The sequence below is a fragment of the Phragmites australis genome, chromosome 6, assembly GCF_958298935.1.
Source record: "Phragmites australis chromosome 6, lpPhrAust1.1, whole genome shotgun sequence".
NCBI lineage: Eukaryota > Viridiplantae > Streptophyta > Magnoliopsida > Poales > Poaceae > Phragmites > Phragmites australis.
Genome location: NC_084926.1, coordinates 42,059,139 through 42,079,387, shown reverse-complemented (window position 1 = coordinate 42,079,387; position 20,249 = coordinate 42,059,139). Strand labels below are relative to the sequence as shown.

Here is a 20,249-nt window from a genome sequence, read left to right as displayed (position 1 = left end):
TGGTCCTTAATCCAGAAGCATCGCCAAAAATGTCAAGCAATTGCTTTATCAAACTCATATCCAAAGCTGAAGGGTGAAGGAACATCACCACATCATATGCATAAAGAGAGACCATATGTTGCAGCCCCGATACCGAGAGAGGCTTGATAAAAACTTGTAAGCATGCTCGGGATATCAGCGAGTTTAAAACATCCATCACAAGAATAAACAACACTCATATAAAACTACTTCTGAAAAAAAAAAGAATGGAGCCGTTGGGCCGCTCTCGTGAATAGCGCTACGGCGACTCCAGCAGCCTTCCTGCAAAATCCACTAAAATTCCACAAATCCAACCCAGATCTCCACCTCCCTCCCCTTCTCTCCAATAGATCCACTCGCCCTAGTCCCAATTTCTTCTTCGATAAGTAGTCTTGCAGAGCACAGTTAGAGCAAGGGTTCCAAGCACCCAAACAAAATGCAAGCGACAACCTAAGGTTTGATCCATCAAATCCGCTAGAGTATGCAAGCAGTAATTTCAAAGTTGCCGGTGCCGGATCCACCGAGCAGAGGCCAAGGAGCAAGCGGATCGGTACGCAAAGATACGCGAAGGAAGTAAAGAGGGGGATTCGTCAGCCAGATCTCGCTGCAACCGATCCCCTTCCAGCACGTCGCCCAACAATTCATTCACCACATTCAAGTCAAGAGTCAAGAGCCTTCAATGAAGGAGGTAAATCAGCGACAACCTTCTCTCCCTCTTGTCCAGTCCTTGGGGACAGCGAGTATTCGCTTCCGGTAAATTTTGTGGTGCATCTGAAGAGTAGGGAAGAGTGCATAGCTGCCTGCATTAACAACAACTCCTCAAGCCAAATGTGATCAGCAGACCCGCCAGGCTCCTTCAATTAGCCAGGGGTTCCTGCACGCCACAACAAGCGACGCCACCTCCATCAACGGTCTCGCCATGTCCAATCCTCTTCAGCCATTCAACATGGAAGCACAAGATATCAACAGACCGACTGCATCAATCACCAGAGGCACCTACCAGCTCGTAGCGCCATCACTGGCATATCTCCACCTTTTGCAAAATCCTCCATTGCGACAGAACACAAAGCTATAACCAAAGCAGTTACTGAGGACAAATGGAACACAGTGAAGCCAATATTTTGGTGGAGGAGGGACAGAGTGCATTCAAAGCAGGCTTTAGCCCATGGCACGTTGCAGACGAGACAGAGCAAGCCGAGACCTATGGCCTATCTAAGGAAAATTAAAGGAAGATGCCTGAACTACTTCGCTTCAGACCATAGAGTAGCTGAGTGTCGAGACCCTACAAGATGTTGGTTTTGCAATAAATTTATCCACGCTCCTCTATTTGCAAGCTGAGAGCTCCCTCCCACAACCAGGTCTTCTCACAACGCAGTTCTACCCTCAACCCCCACCAAGCTTCCCATCACCCTTTCTCCTCCATCAAACTTGCACCTGAGTCGATGGCCAGTTTCCCTGGCGACCCAGCGGCATGCCCAGTGGAGGATTTTGCTGTTGTTTCAGCGATGGGGGATGTCGAGCACCGCCGGGAGCACCTCGTCAACAGGGCAGATGTCTGTTGGCTCGCAGGCAACCGGCCTGGCAATGAGACTTACATCCTTGGCGACGCCCTCTCTCAAGAATTCGGAGTGAGGGTTCATGAATATCAGGTGGTGAAGCATCATCCTGAAGATTGGCTCATCATCTTGAAAAGCATCATCCCAAAGATTGGCTCATCATTTTCAACAGTTAATGCATCAAAGATGAGGTTGTCCGCACAACCGCCTGCCATACCGCATCCGTGACATCAGATTTGCAGCTTGGATCAAGAAAAGGTATGCAGAATCCACAGTTTTAGATCTCCATGTTTGTCTCAGGATCAAAGGTCTACCAGCGCACGCCTGTTTCGAGGAGGTGGTGGCCCTTGTGATCGGCTGGCAATGCACCATCCACTATGTCAAAGAGCATTCAAGGTGCATGTGGGCCTGGTACAGCAATCCAAGCGAGGTCCCCAAGATCGTCTGGCTCACCATCTCTGATGTCGATCGCGAGCTCCCCCCTACATCCACCCCTATGCCATGGTGGAGATCCACTACGACCAGCCTTTGGATGTCAAAAGAGGACATATGTACTGGTTATTTATCCACCAAGAGGTGATTCAAGATCTTGCTTTCCTTTCTAACAACCCTCCAGATCATCGGCATAGCAACAGGCGCTGGGAGCCACCCTTGACTGGCAATATGGAGTCCCGGATGGAGGAGTGCAACCAGATCATGTCTCACTGACCAGGAGCTGTTGCCGCGGGGATGGTGGTTGTCGAGATAGAAACGGCGACCTAGATGATGACCTCAACAGGCGGGGTACTCGGCGGCACCGCAGTCGCTCCCTCTAGGCACGCCTCGCTGTGTTTGGTAGAGAGCACCACCATCAGCCTCTCTTCGGCCTTGATGCTGACGATGCCATCTTCAGCCTGCCTAGAGACACAAGTTGCCAAAAATGTCGAGTTTTTCTGACCCCATACTGTGTCAATGCGTCTACTTTATATTTTAGTTAGTTATTTGGAAAGATTAGATAGCATTTAGGAGATAAGTTTGGTATGTTATGATTTGAGTTGATTTGTTTAGAGCTAAGTTTGGTAAGAAATAAGTTAGAGTTGTAATTTTCCTTCTCTATATAAAGGAGCAGCCGCACATCATTGTAATCAAGCAAGAGAAGAATTAATCTAAATCTCTCCTAATATTCTAAGTTTCTCCAATCTATAGTCTAGTCCCGCCCTTATCAGCCGACGTCGTCAGGCTATTCTCTCGGCGGTGTTTATCCTAACAAAAACATTGTTACTTAGTAGTTACTAATTCTAACCCAACAACAACAACAAAGCCTTTGTCACAAGCAAGTTAGGGTAGACTAAAGATGAAACCCACCAGATCCAACTAAAAAGATGATGAGAAAACAATAATGATAATAAAGGTACTTCTAACCCAAGGAGTACTAAATAGGCCAATTAGTTGTATGTGTGCTTGTGCATGTACAGTAGTTCTTGAATTTTTCTATGATCTTATATACCTATCACTGCTCATATTTCATACCCAATGTCCTCTTTCTTTGCTCTTAGAGTACTTTATACATTACAGTCGCTTTACTATGTTTTGCTCTAGAGTACTTTGTTGATTTTGCTTCTGTATTGATTGGCGTGACAATTTGCACCCCCCCCCCCCTTTTTTTCATGCTCCGCTATTGTGTTCAATATAGCTGGTCATAAGGGGATCTTGGAGTAAGGATGGTTCAATTCAACTAAAAAACTTTGTGTTGCACATGAAAAAGAGAAAGATAAATTTTGATAAGCGGACAGCAATCACTGTGAGTAGCTTAGTGTACTGCATACCACCAAAAGCAAAACTAACTCCAGGAATATCTGCGGTTAATTGAGATGACATATCAAATACCCATATTTCATAAGACCAATTTGTACCAGTAATTTGTAAATACATAGATATATTTATTAAGATGAAAATATGTTTGATGCTTAAATGAAAAATATGGTTTGAAACTGGAGAAGAAAGAGCATGTTTCATATAAAGAGCATAATGCAGAGCACAAAAAGAAACGTCTAACATCTTCGTAGTGATGTGCTGATTCTTCATTTTACATTATGTACTAGCATTAGCATGTAAGCTTTTCAGTGTGTGAACATATACTGGCTTAAATAAAGTAAAGAATAAATTCCCCAGCACTTTACCTTATGATACGCTCTAACAAGATATCTGGAATCTGTGAAACAATCAAGATTCTTCAGTCGTCATGGCCCACATCATAGGAGCTTGTTGAAGGGAGAATTTTTTTTCTTGTATAAATGCACGCTCATCAGTACATTATGCAATCCAAGAGCCCCCTGAAAACATTGTGGTTCGCTCCACACAAGTACTCAAAGATGGTTCATAGTCTTTTAGTAGTCCTTAAAAAACTCCGAACCTTCTGTACATATTTAGCCACCAAGTTGTTTTCTTTTACCAAATCTGCACGGCAGTCCATGAAATACTCCTTACAGTTCATCTGTCAAAATAATCCACTCTTTGTCCAAGTCATTTATTTCACCTCTATTTCATTTGCTGGATATGCAGCTCTAAAGGTCCTCAAACAACGAGACAAGTCAGATATTCTGAGTGACTTAGACTTATTATTTACCTCTGTATCTGCATCAACTGTCTCAAGCATGGCAACTGCTGAAATGGAGGATTTTTCTAGCACTCAGCTCTGGTTGTTGACTATTTTAATGCTGGTTGGTGGAGAGGTATTCATATCAATGCTTGGTCTTTACTTGACGAGGTCCCAATTTGGCAACTCAGTTTATGTTGATATTGAATCTATTAATTCTACAAAGTCTGGTCCCAACAGTACCCAGGGCACCAAAGTTACAGTGCCACTGTCTGAACTCCACTTGGAAGGAAAAAATCATGTTGAGCCCAAGACAATTGAATCTTTAAGTTATGCATTGTTGGTCTATTTTCTTGTAACAAATTTAGGCAGCTCCCTGGTTATTTACCTTTACCTTATACTCGTACCAGATGCACAGGGAGTTCTGGAAAGAAAGGGCATTGGGTCTGTCATTTTCTCTGTATTTACAGCCATCTCCTCAGTTGGGAATTGTGGCTTCATTCCAGTAAATGAGAACATGGTCATCTTTCAAAAGAACACCATTCTGTTATTGATAATTATTCCTCAGATACTGGCAGGAAATACATTATTCGCCCCATGCTTGAGATTAATGGTGTGGTCACTCAAGAAGATTACTGGAAAAGAAGAATACCATTTCATTCTTAAACATCCGGAGGCCATCGGATACAAGCATCTTATGAGTGGTAGGGAGTGTGTCTATTTGATATTAACTGTTTTCAGCTTCATCATTACGCAAACCATATTGTTTTGCTCTTTGGAATGGAGCTCGGAGGCTTTGCAGGAAATGAGCAGCTATCAAAAGATAGTAGGCGCTCTCTTTCAGTCAGCCAACGCAAGGCATGCTGGCGAATCCATTGTTGATCTGTCAAGCCTCTCTTCAGTAATCCTAGTCCTGTACACTATAATGATGTAAGTTCCTTCACTAACCTACTGAGTCATCCGATAATACAATTCTATTATATCATTCAGAGACATCAAACTATTATTAAGCTGCACTTTTATTGCATATTTGCACCAATATATCACAGGTACCTCCCTGGTTACACTTCATTTTTACCTAAAGATGATGAGCACCATTCTAAATCAGGTATGAAAGACAAAAGGAGAAGGCTATTGGAGAATTGGATCTTCTCCCAGTTGTCTTATTTGGCTATCTTTGTAATGCTAATCTGTATTACTGAGAGGGAAGCAATGACCACAGATCCACTCAACTTCAATGTTTTCAGCATACTGTTTGAAGTTGTCAGGCAAGTCTGTGAAATTAACTGTAATCTTCAGATGCTCTCATGATTACCATAACTAACTTCTAGTTCTGGTGACAAATTGATGCAGTGCATACGGGAATGTGGGTTTCTCTGTTGGTTACAGTTGCAAGAGGCTACGAAATCATGACGTACACTGCAAGGATGCGTCATATGGGTTTGTTGGAAAATGGAGTGGCAAGGGGAAAGTAATTCTAATCATTGTCATGATTTTCGGGAGGCTTAAAGCATTCAATATGAAGGGCGGGAGAGCTTGGAAGCTTAGATAGCATCAATCATGCGTGGAACCAAAATTCCATCACTGCATATTATGTTGTGAGCCAGGTATACACTGCACAACGAGCAGCAGCTGTAATATGAGACCCTAACGTAGCATGAGTGCATAACAAAGATGGCAGGTGCCTGTCAGCATTGTCTCTTTGCCTTCCCAAAATTCTATTTTCACCTTGTTGTAGTACAAAGTTAATATAGAAGACAATAAACGAACTAATAGACGCACACCAGCAGGGGTTCAGCAGATACATTAAAAAAAAAACTCGACCACGGGGAGATGACATCCCCTGGCTTTGTCTTAAAGAAGGGGAGCACCGACCTGGCTGGCCAAATACATATCGATGAAGGTATTCTATCTCTATGATCCATGCCTCAGACCAGTCTATATTTTCAATGAGAGGATTAAATTATGAGTATCAAATGGTTGCCTATATCAACGCCAGCCCACTTGAGATCTTGAGGACATCAAAATTTTCAGTCTCGGTACAGCATCAACCGATGCAGTACCAAAAGGCTCACCCATGTCTACCTCTATATATACATTCAGATATCATTATTCAGTTTCCAAAATAAAATCAGAAGTCAGCAAAAATCTAGTGGACACTAGGCAAAGCGAGACCCTTACCAAAAACTATAAAGAGATGGAAAGGCTCTTTCAACTATATGATCATTCAATTCGACGCGTGAATAATAGCCTAGCGAACATCAGCCATCATCCCACGATAAACTAGATCAATGTGCTAACCTAGGCAATCTCTTCCAGTCCGAGCAACCACTGCCGCATAGCGATCGAGCAAACACCGAAACGAGATGATTAACCATCAGATTATCGGACGAGCCAGGGCATTTTTCAACCAAACAAAAAAAAACATAACCAGACGAGTTCACAGAACTTACATATGCATTTGGCGAGGCGGATGCGACGGAGAAATCGTCGGCGGAGGATCGGGCGTCGAGGAATTTGTCAGCGGCAAACACGAAGCGGCGGGGCAGGAGCAGGTGGAAACTTTTGGATGTGTTTGTTTCGCCAGATCTCCCCCGTGGATGCGTAGAATATCGAATTACTCCCTCCATTCCATATTACAGGACGTCTAATTTTTTCTTGTGCGTTCTAGAATACAGGCGCCAAAGCAACAAATCAATACGTTCTCTCAGAACAAGCAACAAGCCAACACGTTCTCTCAAAACTGCCCTTAAATTCTGCTTTCTCCCATGCATGGGCGACGCCTCGATAGTTGTTGCATGCATTTAGGCGCTGCTGCATGCTATGGGCGCGGCTGTTAGCTATGAGTGCTTCGTGTACATAAGTTTCGTGAGTCCATCCAACTCCATTTCGTCGGAGACGTCCAGGCGGAGCGTGTGTTCGCCGGCAGCGACGACGGCGACAGTTCGATGGAGCATTTGCTACCAGGTCTCGACGCCGAACACGCCCTCGCGAAGCGCTTGCTCGCCAGTAGCGACGACGGTGACAGCTCGATGGAGTGTCTGCTTGCAGGTCTCGACAAGGAACACGCCCACGTGAAGCGTGCGCTCACCGGCAGCGACGACGATGACAGCTCGATGGAGCGTCTGCTTGCAGGTCTTGATGAGGAACCCGCCCACATGAAGCGCGCGCTCGCCGGCAGCGGCAACGGCGACAGCTCGATGGAACGAGCACTTCGTCTCGAGGAGGAATACGGCCAGGCGGAGCGCGCGCTCGGCGGTAGCGACGATGGCGACATGCAGTAGCGTGGCACCTACGACGACGTCCTGGGCGCACGCTGACGGTGACAGCTTGTTGCTACTTGACGACGGCGATGACGATGAAGACATGGAGCTGCGCGTGCTCCCTATAGACCACCCAAGGTGGCGAAGACGGCAACGGTGCCCTCGCTGCCGGCGCTACAACGATGACTACATGTGGACTGCGAGGATTTATGGCTTTGACCAATTAGATTGCACGGTAATCCTACCCAACAGAGCTTATCTTCGCGCTTGGCGTATCGACATGGAATGGTTGGCTAGACACGAGAAAAACACCATCTTGAAGTCGACAACCTCGATGATTCAGTGCTGGAATCCATGGACATCATCCCAGACTCCTTAACAGACGATAGTTATGTCCCGGACACCCTTGGTGAATAGTGAAATTCAAATTAAGATTGTTTCGTTGTTGTTCCTACAAAACCTTTCTAAGTGATGCTTTGTTGAATTTGAGTACTTTTTTGTATCGGTGAATGGTGAAGTTAAAATTAAGAATGTTTTGTTGTTGTTAATTTATGTGGGAAGAAACTGAAATCCATAGATGACATGCCATTTCATTTTTTATGAACCCTGATCTGTCATCAGAGTCTACAAGACAGCAATATCAGTTATCATATCATCGCAGCTATCAGCAGCGAATACTTCGTTCACTGACGAACAGCAGCTCAAACCGTGCAATGAAACAACCATGATGTAATGTAAAAAAACAAACTAGGACATGTCATTCTAATTGAGATACTCAATTGCTTGGTTTACAATTTCTGGATCACACTGCAAACTAACGGGAAGAATGTCATTCCTCTCTAGTGATTGCTTCTTCAAATGTGGAATATGGTAGTGTTGCCCTCCTTCTTGACGTAAAATCTCTCCCATACATGATTGGTGAGTGAGAAAAATATGATTGCTCCTATCAACTGGATACTCCTTAAAAGCTTGGACAACCTTGGCGACGATGTCTTCAACATTACCCGGACATGACTTTTGAAACATGGCTTGAAGAGCGGCAAAAAAACCTAGGTCTAACACATTGAGATCAGGAGAGTTGGGTTGCTAGCAAATCATCTTTATGTCAAAACCATCAGCAACTGCGACATGACAAAACTCGACATCATCGACTGCAATGTGCGTCCTAGCATTGTCCTGCTAGATGTATACGGGGGTACCATATTCCTCTGCTAGCCATTTCTCCTTGATTTGCGGGCAAAACCTTGTTAACAAGGTACTCACGACTTACTTCCTTGGTATCCGACGGCATCACCTTCGTTACTAAGGTACCAGCATGCCTATTCGTGCTACTTCTTTTCGCAGTCTCCACGAAAGTGAAAGGAAATATGCCTATCTTTCCTGAGAATGTCACATTACCATCACCATCAAACCTAGGCCTTGCAACAGCCGCGAGGAACATCACCTTCTCTATAAAATTCTTTCTTTGTGTGGTTCTTTCTGTATCCTCCTCGTCGGGCACCAGGTAGTAGTTCTGAGTCTACCACGTGTGATAAAACCACTTCTCGTCTATGTACACGATGTTGTATATTCCACAAAAAGTTGTTCTTGTGGCAAGCTGATGTTGTCTAGCATTGAGTCTCTTGTTCCCTTCAGTCAATGTAAATTTGATGGCATTCGTGTGCTGCCTAAACTTGCCTTCTTTCAATGACCTAAACAACGTAGTCTTCGACATATGTAGTTGTTCGGCTAGATCTTGGAGTGTCGTTCTCTTACGCAACGACACTTCTTTAATGGTCTCATGTTTAAGAACAAGCACAATTTACTGGAACACGTATGAAAGCAAAAAATGTGAATGGAATAGCCTTACTCGTTTCATGAGGGTGCTCATGTTTGTGGATGTGATGCGCACTGTCGTCCTAGGCACCGTGTCCATGGCTGCGTTCGTCACCATGGTCCTCGGCATCGTGGCCGGTGAGCCCGATCTCGACGGTGTGAGCATCACCATGCACGTGCATGTGGCCCACGTGACCAACCTCCTCTCCCTCGCTGTAACTATGCTCCTCACCGTGGTCCTCTACACAGTCTCCATGGCCGTGAGCCCGAGCCTATGCATGGTGACCCTACGACCAGTGATCCTGAGCCTGCCCAACATACGGCGGCAGGAGTGGCCGTGGCCGACGAGACTATTGCCAGCGACTCGACCAACCTCCTCTCCTTGCGCATGGTCAGCAAACAACACCACCATCTGAGGCACCACCTCCTTCGCAGTCTCCATGCTCGTCACCTTGGTCCTCGACACCATGTCCATGGACAGTTAGCCCGAGTCCAAGCATGGCATGCTTGCGACCGGTGAGACGAGCGTGCCAAGCCTATGACAATAGGTGTGCTCATGGATGACGTGACTCACGCCAGCAACTCGACCAACCTCCTCTCCTTGCGCATGGTCGGCAACAACACCACCTCCTTCATCATCTCCGTGTCTGCGCATGCCGTGGTCGTGGACGGTGTGATCGTGCATGGAGTGCCAACGCCCAACGTGACCTCGCCTGGCGAGCCCGAGCTTGCCATGGTCGTGGACGGTGTCTTCGTTGTAGGGATCGGTGACATTCTAAGAGGGAGTGAATTATGACACTTAGAACTATTTTAGCTCCAAAAACAACACAAGATAAACCTATATAAATTTCTATCTAAATGTGTTCTAGGTTTATCTAGTGTGTTTACTCTACCTATCAAAGCGCTTGCAACCTATCTAAGAAGGTAAATTGCAAGTAAGTAAATACGAAAACGTAAATAAGGTAGAGAGAGCAAACTCAGCATAAGGATTTTTTCTATGGTATCAATGATATGAATGCCACACCCTTAATCTACGTTGGAGCTTCACAAAGGATATGCTCCCGGTCAGTATTCGGTCATGACTCTTGAGCCACCAAGTCACAGAGACAATGCCTCTACCCGGATGAGCCACCAAGCCACCAATGTAAAGTCTTACCACTAGCCTCTCTTCCTATTCCTCGCCACCATGATCACTTCGAAGCTTAAACCACCTAGGCAAGGGTCTCCGCATCCCCGTACACGCTTCTCGTCGTCACTCCACACCAAGTTGGAGGGTCAACAAGTTTGAACAACTCCGGCTCAAGTTACCGATGAGTCACCAAGACTCCAAGACGTTGACGTACCAAGAGGTACAAGCTTGGATCGCTCCTTGTTCCACTCTTTAGGACTATAATCACTAATCACTCTTTAATCTTGTGTTTAGCTGCCTTGGATGATCACTTTAAGCACTTTGGTGGCTTGGATATCTTTTCAGATGTATATGAACTTCTCTAGAATCCAAATGCACGTCACACATTCAAATGAATAAGTGGAGGGGTATTTATAGCCTCAAACCCGTGTACTAGCCGTTAACCCAATGGCTCTGAAAATATATTAACATCGGATGATCCGGTGAGAACAATAGTACTAACACCGGATCATTCAGTGAGTACACTCTCACAAACTAGCCATTGAAACCCCACTTAAGTCATTGTGAACACCGGACACTCTGGTGTATACTACAACATCATCACCAGACTTTACGGTGTGTTATCTGAGCCATCCGAGCCTCTGCATCTCCTCTGTACAAATTGCTCCGGTGAAGCCTCCGATGTGCACATCTTCATCACCGAACTATCCGGTGGGTTGTCTTCGGCCAACCGACCCAATGCAACACTCTCTGGAAATACTACTCCGGTGAGATGATCTTCAGAGCATCGAACCTTCCGGTGAGGTCACTGCATTCTCCCCTTTTTCAACAATCTCTAGTGCTTGCCTCCGGTGTGTTCAAATCAATCACCAGACTATCCGGTGAGGTCTTCTACTTCTTCTTCCTCTTTGCACTATTCATTGTCCGGTGTGTGCACATCCATAACATCGGACCATCCAGTGTAGTACTTATGTCCATTCTGCACACATATCACTAAGAAATACCCCAGTGTTTAGCAAACACTTGGCACCGAACTTTCCGGTGAGGTCAAATGCCTCTGGACGCAATACTCCAGTGTGTTCATCTATGTGAACACTGGACCATCCGCTGAGTTTATTTCTCATGGAACTATTTCAATTCAACCAAAATTTATCCTAGCTTCGGTGGCTTCTTCATGTAATGCATCCATGAGACCTACTAACATATATTCTAGGCAAACATGTTAGTCTCATTGACTATGTTGTCATTAATCGCTAAAATCACAAACATGACATAATAAAGCCATTTTCCCTATATTCGTGCACATGGTCGCACGCACCATCATCCGAGGCACCACCTCCTTCGCTGCCTGCACACAGTCGCTTGCACCATCCCCAGTAGCACCACCTTTGTGTACTCCGCGCGCATCGTCATCCCACTCGAGATCATAGTTCAAGTCAATCACCGATCCTTTAAACTCATCAACCTCTTCCCAATTGATCAGGATAGTAGGAGTATTAAGGTCTAACCTAGCCATTGAAGCTAATCAATACTCATGTTAAGCGTTGGTGCTCATCAGTACTTGTATGAAGGGAGGAGAGCAGAGAGAGAGTAGCAAGTTTCTGAAGTTTTAATGATTCTGCCAAATTTTCCTTCACTTAATATCTCAATCAAACTACCAAATCAATCTTCCATGCATGGGCCATGCAGCAGCGGCGGACATGAGGTGCAAATCGTCAAAGCAATACGCGCGCGGGGAAGAAGCTTAATGCGAGAGAGGGCTGGAGCAAAGCCAGAGCACGCGCGAATGCTGCAGGTAAAGGCGGGAGAGGGATAGAGCAAAGCGTGGGTGCACGCAAGACAGTAGCTAAACGCAGGAGCATGTCTAGAGCAAAATGCAGGCGTGACCACATGCAAGAGCGCAGGATTGGAGCGTGAGACTAGAGCGCACGGGACTTGAGCGTGAGATGAGACGACGCGGCGCGAGACGAGGTGACGCACCGACTTAACTGATGTCTGATTAATTAGGGGCAAATCAGGGAATAAAACTCCTACTCATCACCTCCTTGGTAGCTGTAAAAAAATTAGACGCCCTATAATATGGAACAGAAGCGGTAGTAAATTTTAAAAATCTATAACTATTTTGATATATATTTAAAAAACTAAATTTATAGTGTCTATTTCATAAACCTATAACTATTTTGACACATGCTGTAAAAACTACAACTTTCTCATCGTTGACCCACCTATCATCCTCCATGGCATATAATAAGAGAATTAATTGTAGACTTACCTGTTGTCCGAGGATGACAGGTGGACCCACAGTGAGAAAATTATAGTTTTTTACAATATGTGTCAAAATAGCTATAGGTTTTAAAATAAACAATAAAAATTATAGTATTTTTATAATATATGTCAAAATAGATGTAGATTTTTTAAATTTACTCGTATCGAAAACAACCCTTTGATTATATCTGGCGAACGTAAATATAGGGCTTCATTCTGATTTAGGAGTGAAACTTAATTTAAGCTTCTAAGGAATACAAACTTTATATCTATTCATACAGATAGATCTATTTGTCGATGTCACAAAATCATCGTCATATGAATAACTAATCATAATCTTAACTCTTGTATCACTCGTATGATTTTAAATTCAGTTAACCAAATAAAATCTTAGCTTAACCTATTCAGATATATACAACTAATTAAACATTCTTATTTTAAATAAATATAACTTTACTCAAACTAATTATACGATACGACTAAACATCGTTCTAGTAAACAAACACACCATTTTTATTTTTATTTTTATTTTTTGCTTGAGCTGGTGCATGATGGGCTCTCAAGCCAATTCGGTTTCTCCACGAGCCAGGAGTGGTTCGCCTATGTCCAATCGATTGGCCCAAGTCTCCGAGCCGTTCAGGAATTTCTAGCCTGGCCCGTTCATTCTGTCCCGCTTCTGTCAGAACACCTCCACTGCTATTGGGCTTCTTGCCAATTTGCCATCTTCTCGTTCCCTGACATCTTCATCTCCCAGTTTCCGTCTCATCAGACTCCTGCAGCTCCCCAAACCCAGATTCTAATTTGTAGAACTAGAATCTAGATAGAAGCTTGCGAGAAATACCATGTATAAAAAAAATAGTACGTTTCCTCACATAATCTGGAATGTTGAGTCAATTGAATCGTAAGTTGCCACTGCTACTGGGTTTCTTGCCAATTTGCATCTTCTCGTTCCCTGACATCTTCATCTCCCAGTTTCCGTCTCATCAGGCTCCTGCAGCTCCCCAAACCCAGATTCTAATTTCTATAACTAGAATCTAGATAGAAGCTTGCGAGAAATACCATGTATAAAAAAAATAGTACGTTTCCTCACAGAATCTGGAATGTTTCTGACCAAACCAAGCTACACAGCACTCTCTAAAACTTTCTTCGGGATTTCCTTCGCAAGTTATATTCTATTAGCGAAGAGATTTTCGTTTACTTTAGCGCTCTAATAATTTCTCTTCATAGTTCTCTTCATAAAATGATTTTCAAGTTCATTCCTTTCACCATGTAATTCTCTCGCGAGACTTTCGCGAATCTCTTTAAAAAAACTGTTGGAGATGAGAAAAAAAGAAAAAAAGAAATAAGAGTATGGAGGGGAATTAGAAAGAGAACGGAATGAAAGAAAAACAGTTGGAGATGGCCTAATACTCCCCTCGGTCACAAATATTTGACGCATTGACCAATGTTTAGTTAAACTTTTAAAATTTTAGCTATCAATATTTTTTAAAAATATTTAATTTGAAAATATAAAATTATATGTATAGATTTATGTTGAAAAAATCCTTTCATATTATCATAATTTTATTATATATGTAACTATATTTTAATAGAAAATAGCTGTTACAGTGGTACATTGAAGACTGTAAAAAATCAACAAAGTCATGTATTTTTTATCAGAGAGAATATTTAGGGTTTGCTTGGTTGCTATCCTGAGCTTCATGCCTGATAAAAGTTGATGGCTGAACGAAGTTGTCGGTGTGTGCTTGCATGCATCAGTGGTGGGCCTAGCAAAAGTCATGGGTGTACATATATACATCTAATTATTTTTTGGCAAAAACATTAGTATACATTGTATTCTACAACCTCTGATTGACAACAAGCCCAACAGCCCAAGACACGGCTAGAGCCAGCCCAAATGGCCAAGGTAACATCTAGAACTTCATCGGTCACCAGAACACTACTCGACCTACATGTCGACACTCGTCACCGACCCAATCAGCTAACGCACGCCCCTCGCAAAGAGTTAAGATGGAGAGTGGTGGCGACAACGCAAGCCTCCGCAGTGCCAGCATGGCAGGGCGGCGCTGGTGGGGCGCAACAGCTTGGGCTCGTCTTCGACCGAGATGGTGCTAGTGACTGCGACAGCTTCGACTGCCTCTCTGATGCTGACAGTCACGAACAATGCCCGTAGCGCTAGGAGAACTCCTTACACGAACTCTTTTTTTTAAAATGTGATCCCTAACTTTGAACTTTTGGTTGGGTTTTTGGCTTTCATTGTTTGCAAAAATTTTGATTAGGGTTTGCGTTTTACTTTAGATTAGGTTTTGTTAAAACCTACTGGTAAGGTAAGTGATATTCAATTAGGGGTAGGATTCATTGCAGATTAATATTTAATATTTAAAGTAATTTTTATAAAACTATAACTATTTATATCTTGTAATCTATAATTATAACTTTTGGAGTTTATTTTACAAAACTACAACTATTTCAATCCTTGTTAACAGGAAACTATAACTTTTTGGCATATATGTGATTGACAGATAAGACCAGATCATATGACACATGTGTGGCTGACGGGTGAGATTAGATAAAAAATTGTAGTTTTTTTGTTACCAATTATTGAAGTAGTTGTAATTTGTAAAATATATTTCAAAAATTATAGTTCTATGTTACAATGATACAAATAATTATAGTTTTATAAAATTTACTCTAATATTTATTATTATCAAAAAAACTTAGCTATATATAATATATTAATATAGTATGTACATAAGTTATAAATTTAGACTCGTCACTGCCATGCATTGTCTCACCTCTGGTAGTCGAGTTGGATTCAGTCTTTTCTGCAGAGTCGTTATTTTTTGAACGATGAGCAGGATTTTTGCAGAGTGACACGCAGTTTAGGCGGCAAAAGAAAACGTAATAACCAATAAACAAAGAGAGGTTCAATGAGATAGTGGGTGGTGCGGCCAGGAAAAAAAAAAGACAGCGCGCGCAAGAGGACACCGCCGCCAACTCGGACGCCCCTCCTGTCCCAGGGGCAGGACCGCCATTTCGTTCTCCCCGCCTGATCCTCTGCGCCAAGCGCCGCACGCTCGTTCCCACCGCGCGAGGAGATGGCCACTGGGATCGCAACACGTGGGCGACGCAGGAAATGCCCGCGAGCCGCGTCGCCGTAGAGGATCTTGATACGCTGACGCAGACCTCGCTTTCCGCGGGTGGCGTGTCGCCAGAGATCGGTGCGGATCCGAATCAGCTGCCACAGCTGAGAGGAGAGCGGCAACTTGTCCGAAATGCCCTCGTGAGGCTGGTGCGAGAGACCGCAGAATTCTGGGAACGAGAGACCGCAGAATTCGATTGCCTACGCTGCATGTTACCGGAAATGCCCCCCGATCTCTCCTTCGATGGATGGAGATGCTTCCAGAGATGCCTTCCGGGTCTCAAGCTCGGCTTAGAACAGGAGCAATTGAATTTGAGTCGAGTTAGATTGCTAAACACGCCTTGAGCGAATTAGATTAGAGCATATCATTCCCTTCTACTTGACGATCGAGTCGGATGAATTCAAAATCAACTCTACTCAGTTAAGAAGTTATTTTCTTGTTGAGGCTCATTTTCGTGCATGGACTAAAAGTGGACAACGAGTTAATCTGGTCCGTTCTACTTGCTTTCTTAAGTGTTAAGGTTTGTGCTTTTATTTTTCGGGGTACTATTGATAATTTAAAATATTTAATTCAATGTGTAGTTTTTTACTTTTATCCTTCCGAAAATCCCATCAACTCTCTCTACTTTTAGCAGTGAGCCTGGATAATGGTATTGGTTATATAAGTAATCAAAATAATGTGTGTTGTCTTTATACCCACCAAATTAAAATATATGATATGCAATCCCTTTCATTTTAGAGACATATTTACCTCAATGCAACTTTTTTCTTTCATCACATCCATAATTTATGAGCTTTTATTAGATGAGTGACTTGTGAATACTCATTTGTCTTCCTCTCCTCACCTTCTTTTTATCAGCTTAGTAACTCTTTTCCTCCCCCACCTGTTTCTATCACCGTCTTCGCTCAACGAACCAACCTTCCTACTATCTGCACGACTGCATGTCCTATTGCTCTAATCACTTTACACCTCTTACCCACACCCCACCCTCCCTCTAATACCGTCCATCATCTTCTCTATTACCCACGGTTGAAAACAGTAACTATTGTCATAACTGATGATCTGTTATCGCCTCTTCCTCCATCTACAATCGTCATCGCGGTGAACTGACTCTAATCCTGATTCATCTTTTGCTACGTTTTGTAATTGTTAGCTATTTAGTCACCTAGTGAACATTCATTAACTGGACCACGAATGTGAAGACTTTGCATTGGTACCACCTGTGAGTTTCTATTTTACTTTCACTGGCATCATATTTCTTTATATATACGTGACTGTTACACCAATCACAAATATTTACGTTCCGAATCGACATACCTATGATTTCTGGCTTTGTGTTGCCACAGGCGACAGCGTTGGCCGTCCCTCGCGTCTTTTCTGTCTCTCTGCTACGCAACCAGCACGGATCGCACTACCGCCGCACAGGCGGCATTACGGGCGTTGCAGAGTGGCAAATTCGTAGATATCTTGCGAAAGCAGGTCCGGAAGATGGAGCAATCTGCTTTCCACGCCGGACTCCGTTCCGGCCGGTCAGCCACCTTTCCTCCCTCCTCCGTCTCCTTTCGCTTCCGATCACCAAAAGACCTTTCTTTTTCATCTCCCTCGGTGTTCGGCTTCACTGGGGCGCCCGTCTCTAAAAGCCTTAGTTGACGCCGACGCCACGCACGGGAGCACCGGAGCTGCAGCGAAGGAAGGAGAGGAGCGAAGAGAGCGGTGGGGTGGGGTGGCAGATGAAGAAGTGCCCGTCAGAGCTGGAGCTGGAGGCCTTCATCCGCTGCCGGGAGGACGCCGCGGCGGCGGCCGAGCAGAAGCCAGGGCACGCCGCTGGCGCGCAGGCGCCGTTCAGCTCCGGCGTGTTCCCCGCCGGAGGGGGCGATCTCTCCAGCTTCAGCTTCGCGGACTCGGTGAGTAGAACGCAGAGGAATTTGACGTTGTGTGAAAGAAGTCAAGGCATCGGAGGTGTTTAAATTTCAGTGATCTAGCGATTGCGAGTTGGCGTTGCAGAATTTGTATATAGTACTAATATTTATCTCTTGCCTTGTGAAGTGTGAATGAAATCTTGTTTAGGGTGAAATTTTCAATTTTCATTGATACACCGCTTGACACAAACTGATTTCTGCTTAGTTTTGTTTTGTTAGCAACATACTTAACGTTCTTAGCAATGCTATAAACTTTGATCAAAAGAGAATCTTGAATCCTAAGCATGTTAAAAGAAAGCAGGAGGCCTAGCAAGTTAGCATACTTCTTGTGACAAGATTATAAGAACTAATATACGCACTTCGTTCTGAATTTTGCTCGGAAAATCAGCAAGGGATCTTTGAAAGCTTTAGGCAACAGAAGTTATACGTTTCTTCGAACACGAAACAGTCACACAGAGCGCTACCATATTTTACATAGTTGTGGACCTTGATACGCGTGGATGAAGATGACTCCATTAAGTTTGCTTTTGTTTTGTCCGAGCAGAACACCCTCAATGGAAGCATTCACAATCACCTATGGTCCCATAACCACAACGTGAGGCTTCCTGCACTCTCGACGACAATCGAGTCGCAATCTTCAATCTGCGGTATTGCCTCGCATACTCTCTCTTCCACATTTCCCATCAGTTAGTAAGACTGCAATAGTAGTGCAAAGCAAGAAAATCATTCAGAACTGTGTGCAATGCTTTTCTGCTAGACTGTGCAATTTGCCACCTGATTCAGATCATTTGCAGTTGGCATGCAACTTAGACTTTTTACAATCAACCAGTTATACAGAAAGATCTTGGACAATTGGAGATTTCCGTAACTAATTGTCGTCCGACATAATAATCAGTTGTTTCACTATTCTATCTCACACCCCATTCAATCATTGGCAGCAGCAGCAGCAAGTCCAACATCAGCGACCAACCTTAATCTGAAAGAGAGCCAAGCTCTGGGGGGCTCAAGTGGTTCAGATTCTGATAGCGATTCGTTGCTAGATATCGAGGGTGGTCCATGCGAGCAAAGCACAAACCCATTGGACGTGAAGAGAATGCGACGGTATAGCAAAAACATGAACAATGTTATCTTCAGCCTTTTGTTACTATTTCTTTGCATTATACTATCATATATACAAGCAAACTTTCAATTGATTTTTTTTCTGCAATGAATGTTGAACGAAAGAGCACATGAAGCACTACGATAATCCAATTGCCCGTCTCAATTGCAGGATGGTGTCAAACCGTGAATCTGCTCGACGGTCGAGGAAGAGGAAGCAGGCTCACTTAGCAGAGCTCGAGACCCAGGTAACACTACAATGTGCACTATTTGTATCGGTAGTCTCATAATGTTGGTGCAAATGGTTAGTGTCCGTGTACGCTAATCTGAACCGATAACCCGACACAATTTGTGGTAGTTCCTTGAGTTTCATTCTGACTTACAAGCTATGTCCTTGGAAACAGGTTGACCAGCTCCGGGGCGAAAGTGCGTCACTCTTCAAGCAGCTGACAGACGCCAACCAGCAATTCACGACCGCTGTCACGGACAACAGGATCTTGAAATCAGATGTCGAGGTCCTCAGAGTCAAGGTGATCATTGTTCATCGCAGAAATGATACGTATTGTTCGTCGCAGAACCGTGGTGATTACTCCGTTCCAGTTCTCTGAAGCTGATCCGTCTCTGCCGCGCAGGTGAAGCTGGCGGAGGACATGGTGGCGCGCGGCGCGCTGTCGTGCGGGCTGGGCAGCCTCGGGCTGTCGACGGTGCTGAACCCGCGGCAGGCGTGCCGGGGCCCCGATGTGCTGGACGGCCTGGACTTCCCCGGTGACGACGAGTGCTTCACGGGGCTGTCCCAGACGGAGCATGTCCAGAACTCGTCGCTGCAGAGCATGGCGAGCTTCGAGAGCCTGGAGAATCGGATGCCCAGTGAGGTGACGAGTTGCAGCGGCGCCGGCGTGGACGTCTGGGGGTGGGACTCCCACTCTAACGGCGGCTTGTCCAAGTGAAGAAGCTGAACCGTGACACCGGCAGCTCAAAGCTGCCGCTTTCTCTATAGTCTATATATATATGCATATATGTGGCAGTATAATCTGAAAATGTATGAACTGAACGGACTTGAGTTTTCCAGAGTCCTCGTGTCGGTATATTTTGATTATTTCTGTAATAGAACTGACTAGCTATACATATATGCTTAGAGACTGAACCCTGAAGCATTATTTAGTATTGGGGTTATTATATGCACTTCTCTAATCTGATTTCAGTAGGTTTCCTGATGGCTTGTCTGTGTTCAGATTCATCTGACAATCAGGGGCAGATTCACTGATGACAAGCTCAGGTAAGTGACCATAGTTATCCATCCACAATTTGATTGCTGTATATATACATTCTATGGCTGAAGCATCATTCTCCATTGCGTCAAGTAATTGTGATTCTTGAATGGTAAGTTCTGTTTACAGTTTGTCATGGACATCCTTGGCACGTGTTACTACGGGAGGGAAAATTCCGTAACGTGAGGTACGGTAAAAAA

General features: G+C 44.2%; 2 protein-coding genes across 4 annotated transcripts; both read left to right on the top strand.

The window, feature by feature from the left end:
* Positions 1–3,888: 3,888 nt before the first annotated feature.
* On the top strand, positions 3,889–6,318 carry LOC133922579 (cation transporter HKT1;3-like). Its single transcript, XM_062367960.1, has 3 exons — positions 3,889–5,079; positions 5,199–5,417; positions 5,503–6,318. The coding sequence occupies exons 1-3, from the start codon at positions 3,926–3,928 to the stop codon at positions 5,699–5,701; spliced, it is 1,572 nt and encodes a 523-aa protein (XP_062223944.1). The 5' UTR covers positions 3,889–3,925; the 3' UTR covers positions 5,702–6,318.
* A 10,959-nt stretch (positions 6,319–17,277) lies between these two features.
* Positions 17,278–19,995, top strand: LOC133922575 (bZIP transcription factor RISBZ4-like). Of its 3 annotated transcripts, none has more exons than XM_062367957.1 (6): positions 17,278–17,668; positions 18,228–18,330; positions 18,622–18,784; positions 18,954–19,029; positions 19,186–19,311; positions 19,414–19,995. In XM_062367957.1, the coding sequence occupies exons 1-6, from the start codon at positions 17,495–17,497 to the stop codon at positions 19,726–19,728; spliced, it is 957 nt and encodes a 318-aa protein (XP_062223941.1). In that variant the 5' UTR covers positions 17,278–17,494; the 3' UTR covers positions 19,729–19,995. The 3 variants fall into 3 exon arrangements, with proteins under 3 accessions (XP_062223941.1, XP_062223943.1, XP_062223942.1); XM_062367959.1 differs by having other exon boundaries at positions 17,279–17,668; positions 18,628–18,784; XM_062367958.1 differs by having other exon boundaries at positions 17,281–17,668; positions 18,625–18,784.
* The last annotated feature ends 254 nt before the right edge of the window (positions 19,996–20,249 follow it).

Coding starts and splice junctions, on each gene's coding strand:
- LOC133922575 (XM_062367957.1), top strand. CDS start 17,495: ATGAAGAAGTGCCCGTCAGAGCTGGAGCTGGAGGCCTTCATCCGCTGC. Junction 18,785..18,953: donor GACGTGAAGAGAATGCGACG/GTATAGCAAAAA, acceptor TCTCAATTGCAG/GATGGTGTCAAACCGTGAAT. Junction 19,030..19,185: donor TAGCAGAGCTCGAGACCCAG/GTAACACTACAA, acceptor CCTTGGAAACAG/GTTGACCAGCTCCGGGGCGA.
- LOC133922579 (XM_062367960.1), top strand. CDS start 3,926: ATGGTTCATAGTCTTTTAGTAGTCCTTAAAAAACTCCGAACCTTCTGT. Junction 5,080..5,198: donor GTCCTGTACACTATAATGAT/GTAAGTTCCTTC, acceptor AATATATCACAG/GTACCTCCCTGGTTACACTT. Junction 5,418..5,502: donor ATACTGTTTGAAGTTGTCAG/GCAAGTCTGTGA, acceptor AAATTGATGCAG/TGCATACGGGAATGTGGGTT.